The sequence below is a fragment of the Phaseolus vulgaris genome, chromosome 8, assembly GCF_000499845.2.
Source record: "Phaseolus vulgaris cultivar G19833 chromosome 8, P. vulgaris v2.0, whole genome shotgun sequence".
In the NCBI taxonomy this organism is placed as follows: Eukaryota; Viridiplantae; Streptophyta; class Magnoliopsida; order Fabales; family Fabaceae; genus Phaseolus; species Phaseolus vulgaris.
In genome coordinates, this window is record NC_023752.2 from 52820294 (window position 1) to 52829814 (window position 9521).

A 9521-nucleotide genomic window follows, 5' to 3' on the forward strand; every position below is an offset into this window, starting at 1 on the left:
CGACACCACCTCAGTCTTTTCTACGGATGGATGTCGTTGGTCTTCTGCGATCATAACCCTGAGATCCATCACCTCTTGTTTTAGCCATATCTGTCCATAACACAATTTGAATTTCAATTATTTACAAATAATGAATAATATAATCATGAAGTTGGGTACATAATATAAGATATAAAAAATGTTTTTACCCAAGTGGGTAGGAAACTCAAAATACTTTAAACACCTAAACCGGATTATGTAATCTGGAATTACTTTAAACACTGAAACCGTATCGGATTTCATAATTCGGTACCTATTTCTGCGAAGGAACAAACAAACACACAAACGCTTTCAAATACTTGCGCAAGAATGAAGAATGAAAACCAATACCAGTGAAATTACTAACCTGTGAATGAAAAGGGCAGTGGTGAATGATGGAAAAGGAGAGATTTAGAAGGGATGACAACTTTAAGAGAAGAAGAGTTTGAGAGAAGGAGACTTTGAGAGAAGAAGAAAGCTTGGAAGGAGGTGGGAGGGGGTGGGTTGCGGCGCTGGAGACTTAAAGAGGCACCGGGAAAGAGAATTACAATTAGGTTAAAGTAGGTTAAAAATATTTTTTCATTTTTTAATATTTTTTTACTGAAGGGTGTAATAGTAAATGTGCTTTTAATATGGGGGTAGTGAAAGAAGTCATGGAGGTGCAAGAAGAAGTTGTCTTCACATCCACCTCACGGCTTTTGCTTCCTGCACCCCCCATTTCTCAAACTGCTCCCCCGATTTTTCAGCCTGCACCCCACAATTAGGTGAAATGACCAAATAATCTTCCATTTGTTTCAACCTCACTACACCCATCACCGCTAATTGTCGCCGCCACTACACCATTAACGTTGTAGAAGAAGAAGAGAAGGAAAGAGCCAAAGAAGAAGAGCGAAAAAAAATTTGTTCTAGAATTTTTATTCTAGATAATGTATCTGAAATGTATTATTTTTCTAGAAAGTTTGTTCCAGAAAGTTTGTCTATACATTCGAGAAATTCCATTATGAAAATTGTTCCAAAAAAACATGTTTCAAAATCTATTTTATAAATTCAAGAAAACATGTTATGGAAAAAAATTCAAAATACATAATCCAAAAGTCACTTTTAAGAAAGGTAAATAGGCCATTTTAGAAATTATGGGGTGCAAATACAAATTAAGAGGGTGAAGGAAGAAAAAGCTCCACATACTTTAGCATGACTAGGCAACGATAAAACATAAAGGCTTTTGGTTTCTGCACTAGATCATTTGTAAGTTGCACTATATCATTGAATTAAAATTATAGAAACACCTTCATAAGGTTTCTAAAATCTTTTAGGATTTTGGATCTTTTTCCTTATGCGTTGAAGAACATTGTTCCAATGGTTTTGGGGTGCAAATCCTGAGCGTTTTGAGTGTTTTGAGTGCTTTGTGCGAGTTTTGAGTGTTGTTGGTCGTTAATCAGTGCATTTGCAGTTGTTTTCTGATGGTTCTCCGATGTTTTCTCATACGGGTTTCGTGGGAGAATCTTAAGGTCATATTTTCCCTTTTGAAATTCATATTTTGAAATTCATAATTAACATTCCAAATTTTTATGTCTAGAATACATTTTCCTTTACAAAAATCTATTCCAGATTTACAGTTCCAAAAAGTAAATAACCCTCTTTCTGATTAGAGTTTCTGGAATGATTATCTCTCTATTTTGGATTTAAAAATCTAAAACCAAAAACATAATACCCACAAAATGTTTCTTATTTTGAAAGGTCTTTCCATAACCTGGTTTTCGAAAGTACTACCTTCGTCATTTCATCCCAAACTCATATTCAATCACCTATTCTTACCTCAATCCTCTAACCCAAGCTTTCAATCGCAACCACAACTTCCAATGCACCTTGTCGGAGCTCACCTCCACCTCCATTGTAATCCACCAGTACTAAAAACCAACCTTCACACTACTTCTTTTTAAATCAAAATTCCAAGAGTGGTTTGGACATTTAAAATAATTATACTAACCAAGTTCCAAATGATTTAATTCAAGAAGCAAAAGTTAAACATAGATATTTCCATGTCCCATTGAGAAATATTTCGCCATGTATGTAACCATTTTTCATCAACTAAAATTAACTGTGATTCTTAAAAGAAATCTATATATGAAAGTGAGTAATGTTGATCAAGTGTGATCAAGTTCTTTAAAGAAACCAAATCCAAAGTGTTTGATGAAAGGCTGGTGTTGCTGCTGTGTTTGGGTGGGATCTGGGTAGACTAAAGTATGATCCACTCCTTTGTTGAATCTAAAACTGATGTGAATTAAAACCTTTTTGAAATTAAGTGTTTTTCTAACTAAGTGAAAAATAACCTGTTGTTTTGTCGAATCAACCGGTTGTTTTACTCTTAGGTTGTTAAAGGTTGAAAGGTGTTTGGTTTGGTTGACTTAACTGTCAAGCCAAAACAATCGGTTGTTTCGTGATTTCAACCGATTGTTTCTTTGAAAATCCTAACAGAATTCAGTTTTGAATGGTGAATTTGTTTTAAATGTTTTCTAACTGAATACGCTCCTTCATTAATTGTTTTGACGAATCTTTGGAAAATATAAATGGTTTGTTTATGTTTTCAAATAAGTAAGAAACAGCTTTGAGAAATTCAGTTTGACAGATTTGATTATAAGATTTCAAGATTCACATCAAGCTTTGGATTTTCAAAGAGAGTGGAATAGGATTGCAATTGTATTCAAATGAGATTGTACTGTGATCAGGTGTAATCCTTTTTAAACCTACTGTATTTCTGGTGTTGTGTTGCCAAGGAGTATTGTATGTTCTTGAGGTGTTCAAGATCAATACTCTTGGTGTGGTTTGCCAAAGGTAGTTGGTTTCTTCAAGGGTTCAAGGTCACTACTTTGGTGGTTTGTGTTTTGTAATCTGGTTTGATTGCTTAGTGGATTACCCAGTGGTATACTGGGGACTGGATGTAGCTCTTGGTTTAAGAGTGAACCAGTATAAGCTGTTTGTGTGATTCTCTCTTACCCTGAAATCTTTTTAACTCTATTTTTAGCTTAACTGATATAAACAACTGATTGTTTTTTTGTGTATTGCTGCATAACTGCTTGAGTTCTTGGCTAACTTGATTCCTGTTCTGGATCTATACAAAGAATTTCATTAAACCTGGAAAAGTTTTCAAAAACCCCTTTTAAACAATTCACCCCCCCTCCCATCAAACCCTTGCTCTAAGTTTAGGATTAGTCTTTGTTAGTTTAAGGTCATAGTGATGTGTTCAGATAATTGATCAGGACATTATGGTATAGGTTAGGTTATCCCTGCTTTCTTTAAGAGTTGAAGCTCTTTGTGAGTGTTCATCCTTTTAATCAGGTAAGGAAAACTAGTTTTATCTTTCTATATAACTCTAAGCTAGAGGATTTTGATGTGAATTTGACGTCAAAAGTTCTAAAATTTTATTGCAGGGCTTGCTTTATTAATTAAAATAGATATTATTTGATGAAAATGGTTGTAATTTTAAACAATTGGATAAGTGGTAGATGATTTAAATTGACTATGATATGTGTTTTAAAGTTAAGTCTTGGTTTTTACATGTCAAATTGTGATTTTGAATGAGAAAGTGGTTTTTAGGGTGTTCTCTGCCTAAAATTCGCTTAGCACAATTTCCTTACACTTAAGAAGATTTGAGTTAAGTTTTTTGAGTGCTCTCGACCTCAAATCCAACGCAATTTTTTTGCACTTAACTGGATTGAGCTTCAATTTTTTGAGTGCTCTAGATCTCAAATTCGCTCAGCGCCAACACCCTGTGCTTAACGCATTTCCCTGAGCTCAAGCCTCAGCCTCCTAAGCTTGAGCTGTTTTCACAACATTTGTCATTTTTCTTAGATACTTTTTTGTTTCTTTTCTATAGGCCATGAAATTGAATTAAATCTTATGAAAGTTTATCATGTTGTAAATTGTAAGTGATTTTTAAAGACTAATAGTTTATTCAACTCATGCAACTTAATGTTTAAAACAAATAAATTTAACACTTATCAAAATTTAAAGTAAATACTAGTTACATATTCAATTGATTTGTGAAATTTTGAAAGTTGTGTGATTGAATTGTATGTTGACGAGTGAGATGAACTGTGAATCATGTGGATGTAAATTGATACATAATATTTTCAGGAAAGAAAATACCGTGTTGAAATGTTTAGGTGGTATTAATTTTGAGACTTTATGAAAGAGATGATTCTGACTCTACAGGTATACTGGAATCATATAGATGAAGATTATCAAGTGATGAGAGTCGAAATAAGTCCATTAACTAAGTCTAGAATTTGAAAAATAACTAGTCAGAGCAAATCATATGGTTGAATGGATTCATATCTATATGTGGTTGTGTGGAGATCTCTAAGCAGGAGTAGTATGACAAGTACAAATCTAAGAGTCTAATTTCAATATACAAGTATTTTGAAAGTATAGTCAAGTGTCTATGTATGGATGTCAGTGAATTTCTTACATGAGTGATATTAAACATGAGATATTTAAAGACACTTGGTTATTTAGTACATGGAAATGGATGAAATGTGATGACTCATAGGTTCATGATTGTATTTATTAAATTAGACACTATATCACTACAAGAAAATTATTAAATAACAATTAATTTAAAGACAAAGAAATAATTAGTCATTATATTGACTAAGTTAGATGTTATTTTATAAACTAAAAAATTATTGGTATCTAAAGTAGTTCTATTATTAATATAAGTTTATAAAGTAGTTTCCAAATATATATCTAACATTAGCTACTAATATTTTAGCTACTAACTATTTTAAATTATAAATTATTCATTAATTTATAATTAAAGGCTAATTTAGAATCTAAAGTAACTAGTAGTTAAAATTTCGATAACTAATGTTAGATATCAATTTAAAATCTACTTTATAAATTTTCATTAATAATAAAAACTATTTTAGAAATCAATAATTTTTTAATTTATAAAATAATATTTAACTTAGTCAATATAATAACTAATTATTTTTTATATCTAAATTAGTTCTTATTTAATGATTTTTTTTTAATCGATAGAGTTATTGTATTTATTGAAAGTCTTACTAGTTTACCATGTCTTCTTCTTCATGTTACTGATTTAAAAAATTTGCGATGATTGTATTTTACATCAAGGTTATATTTGATAAATTTTAGTAGTAAATAGCATAGAAAACTAGAAAGATCTTTTGTTTTTAGTTGTAATCAATATTAACTTTTAAACTTGTTTCTCTATTAAAAAATTTTGTTCTAATATCAAGCAAAAATATTAATGGATGACGTTGATAACTCAGTAACTTGTTACACTGTCTAAAAATTTGATGGGGCAATGTTGCTGCTCCATTATGGGTTAATGTGTTTCTTAACAACAGAGACCAAGAATAATAATACAAATTCAAAAAATCAAGACTAGTCAAAATTTTCTTTAAGAACTAAAATGAAATAAAGTTTTAATACATTATATTTTTTATCTTTCAAAAGTTTTAAAAGTTCGATTTTCGTCCTCTAATTATTTTTTAGCTCTAATTTTGAAATGAATTCCTCTAAATAATATTTTACAAATAAAAAGAACTAGACGGTGCATTTCAAAATTAGAAAATTAAAACAATAATTTTATTAAAACCAAACTTTGACTTGATGAAAAACAATATTTTATTTAAAATAATTAAAGACTAATATCAAATAATTCCAAATCCTGAATATCGATATAAAATATATGTCAACGAATTTTGCTTTATTTAATAAGAGTTCTATAAATGGCATTCATTTTATTATAATTTTCAAATATTTATTTTTAACCAAAAATATAAAATAGTTTCATAAAATGTTATTTTAAAATGAAATTAATAAATTATTTTTGTAAAAAAAAAAGTTAATACAGTTAAATACTAGTTTCTAATTTTTGAATATGTAAGATTTAGTTTTTCTTTTATCAGAAATTTAACTGTCCAAAAAGGAAAGGTTTGGAACTACGTGGCAGAGTAGAGTGGCGTGTCACAATTACCTTTTTGCCATTGTCGGTGACCAAGTTCTACTCTTTCCATCTTCTTGTCACCGAAAACCCATTTAATTGTGAAAATATCAAACAAATAATTTTCTTCCAAAAATTTACTTTATTTAAAAGGGTAAATTATTAATTTTAAATTTGTGAATTAAGTAAGGATTTCATCTTTTCATTCATTCATTCATTAATTATCGTTGTTCTGGGTGCGCAATCCGCTCATAATCTTATATTTTTATACTTTTATCCTTTTTTCTTTTAATATTTTAATTATCATAATTCGATTTTGTGTTGACAATTTTCATATATGCACAGCACCGAAAGATTCGGTGAGTTAGTGTGTGTGTGTGAGAGAGAGAGAGGGTGTCAGTGATGCTCTTTGCTTGATCCCTCTTTTTCCAAGATAAAAGGTTTGTTATCAATTGAATTCTGAATTCTGAATTCAGATCTTGCAATTTGGATAAATGGGTATTTGTATTTGTACATGTTCAATCTCATAAGATTTAGTTTCTTCTGGTTCCGTTCGTTTCAGATCTTCAAATTACACTGCTTGTTCAATTCATCATTTATTCTCTCTATTAGAAAATGACTTCTTTAAACCCTTTTTGCTGTCTTAATCCGTTTTAGTTTACTGGGTATCATTGTTTTTGATGTTCTTGTAGGATACATATCTCGGGGGTGATTTGATACACAATAAGAATGATGGGTCGGTCTGCATTTTCAAGAACTGGGACATTCCGGCCTGAGAATTTAGGTCAGAATGCAATGGCCATGATTGGGAACGTTTGCTTCTCATTTTTTGTTATTGGGGTTTTGGTTTTCACCATTATGGCTGCCACTTATGAACCCGAGGATCCCTTGTTTCACCCTTCAACCAAGATCACCACATTCCTCACTTCCAAATCCAATGCCACTTTTAAGGCTGATAACAGTGTTGTTAGAACTGGGGAGGATTTCATGGCCGCTAATGAAACCGTCTTTGGCTCCATTATCAACTCAACTGATGTTGATAACTTGGTTAGTGCCGAAACTATTGATGGCGGCGATGCTGCCTCAGCTTCTCAGTGTGATGTGAGTGGCCCCATTGATTGTAAGGACCCTGAGGTGTTTCATTTGATGATGAGGGCGACCATTGACAAGTTTCAGGATATCCATTTTTACCGATTTGGAAAACCAGTTGCCGGTTCCAATGACAGCACTTGCGATATGGCTTGGCGATTTAGGCCTAAGGAAGGGAAAGCTGCTGCATTTTATAAGGATTATAGGAGGTTTGTGATTGATAGGTTTGAGAATTGTACACTTAGTATTGTTAGCATTGGGGAGTACCATACTGGTCTAAATGCCAGGAAGAGGAAGAAGCATCAGAAAGCTGGGCTAGAGAAGACGCCTCCTAATCTGGACCAGGCCAACGCATTACCTGTTGTTGGAGAGTTTGTCAATGACAGTCTCCCTGTGGTAGAATCTGAAAGTTCATTTAGTCATGGTAAATACTTGATTTATGAAGGAGGTGGTGACAGGTGTAAGAGCATGAATCATTACTTATGGAGTTTCTTGTGTGCTCTTGGGGAAGCTCAGTACCTGAACCGAACGTTGATTATGGATTTGAGCATATGTCTGTCTTCGATTTACACATCATCAAGGCTGGATGAGGAGGGCAAAGATTTCAGGTTCTACTTTGATTTTGAGCATTTAAAGGAGGCGGCATCTGTATTGGACAAGGAGCAGTTTTGGGTAGATTGGAACAAGTGGCAACATAAAGATGGGATGAATCTTCATCTTGTGGAGGATTTTAGGGTTACACCCATGAAGCTTAGGGATGTGAAGGATGCCTTGATCATGAGGAAGTTTGGATCTGTCGAGCCAGATAACTACTGGTATAGAGTCTGTGAAGGAGAGACAGAATCCGCAGTTCAAAGGCCTTGGCATTTGTTATGGAAATCAAGGAGGTTGATGGATATAGTGTCTGCAATAGCTTCAAAGATGAATTGGGACTACGATTCTGTTCATGTTGTGAGAGGGGAAAAGGCAAGGAACAAGGAGCTGTGGCCTAATCTTGATGCACATACTTCTCCTGATGCACTTCTTTCAACCTTGGGTGACAAGATTGAGGAAGGAAGGAATCTCTACATAGCAACAAATGAACCTGATGCATCTTTCTTCGACCCTCTAAAAGATAAGTATACGACTCATTTTCTTGACGAGTATAAAGAACTTTGGGATGAAACTAGTGAGTGGTACTCTGAGACAACAAAACTCAATAAGGGAGTTGGAGTTGAATTCGATGGTTACATGAGGGTGTCCATTGATACAGAAGTGTTCTTGAGAGGTAAAAAGCAGCTTGAAACTTTCAATGATTTGACCAGTGATTGCAAGGATGGCATTAACACCTGTAATCTAGCAGCAAACTAATGTGAGAATTGAAACTCCAATGTCTGATATATTGAAATGTATCTCATGTACTTTTAGCTGTTATATGTGTTGCATTTGAGAATTTGTATCCTTTAGCCTTAGCAGTGAGGAGTAAAATCGTTATAGTTCTTGTATTGTAAGAGTAGTGACTACTTTGAAGTTTTGATGTTCTTAATTTAAATTTGTTTCGTTCTTAAACCCCTTATATTCATTAGCCATGTGGATGACTGAAGCACAATTTCTTAAGTTGATCTATTTTTTATTCTGTGCTTTTCCTTTTTGCATTGAGCTTAATTTCTATGCATTATCAGTATAATAATTAAATAATCAGAAATCACGTTTTCTATTATTTTTAAGAGAACTATTGTAAAAATTAATAAACTTACAGATATGATTGACGACCATGTAATACTCCTTTTCCGCCCTTTCAATGTGAACGTCATTTTCTTTTATCAGTGTTAGGCAACTGGGATGACACTTAGTATTGTGATGTTACAAATTCATTTATTTTCCTTAAAAGTTTGTTATGGTGTTACAGGTTCTTTTGTTCATTGTTTTTATACTTGGACTGGTCGGTTTAACCAATTACATAATTAGGAACTAGCTTTAACTTTATCTACTTCATTAATTTTTAGCTACATCCCATGGTTTTCCTGAATATATTTTACACCTGAAAAGTCTATTCTGGAATGAATAAGAGGTGGTTATTATCAGTTGGATTCAACTCAGACTAATCAATGAATCATGAACCGGTGATTTTTCAAGTTCAATAATTTTTCTGATCTTAAAAGCATTGCATTTTGACAAACTGTATCCTTAACTCACATCAAACTTTGCTTTTAAAAATGTAACAAATAGTTGAGGGACTAAATGGCAATTCAAGGACAAAAAGGCTAAGTATTTTTTCCATATCATTTTAGTTAAAGGACTAAAGGCTAGCTTTTTCCAGTTACAATTATAAGTAATAACAGTAATATTATAATATTGAAATTTAATTATTATATTTATAAGTTATATACTTATTAGTCTATTTAAAAACTTGTTGACTTGCATATAAATATAAACTCATTAGTCTATTCCAAGATATGTTCTT

At 32.4% G+C, this 9521-nt stretch overlaps 1 protein-coding gene across 4 annotated transcripts; it reads left to right on the forward strand.

Annotated features, from left to right (window-relative positions):
- Positions 1–6014: 6014 nt before the first annotated feature.
- Positions 6015–8626, forward strand: LOC137823505 (uncharacterized). Of its 4 annotated transcripts, none has more exons than XM_068628675.1 (2): positions 6015–6429; positions 6682–8626. In XM_068628675.1, the coding sequence occupies exon 2, from the start codon at positions 6719–6721 to the stop codon at positions 8426–8428; it is 1710 nt and encodes a 569-aa protein (XP_068484776.1). In that variant the 5' UTR covers positions 6015–6429; positions 6682–6718; the 3' UTR covers positions 8429–8626. The 4 variants fall into 4 exon arrangements, with proteins under 4 accessions (XP_068484776.1, XP_068484779.1, XP_068484778.1 ...); XM_068628678.1 differs by having other exon boundaries at positions 6072–6143; XM_068628677.1 differs by having other exon boundaries at positions 6084–6174.
- The last annotated feature ends 895 nt before the right edge of the window (positions 8627–9521 follow it).

Coding starts and splice junctions, on each gene's coding strand:
- LOC137823505 (XM_068628675.1), top strand. CDS start 6,719: ATGATGGGTCGGTCTGCATTTTCAAGAACTGGGACATTCCGGCCTGAG.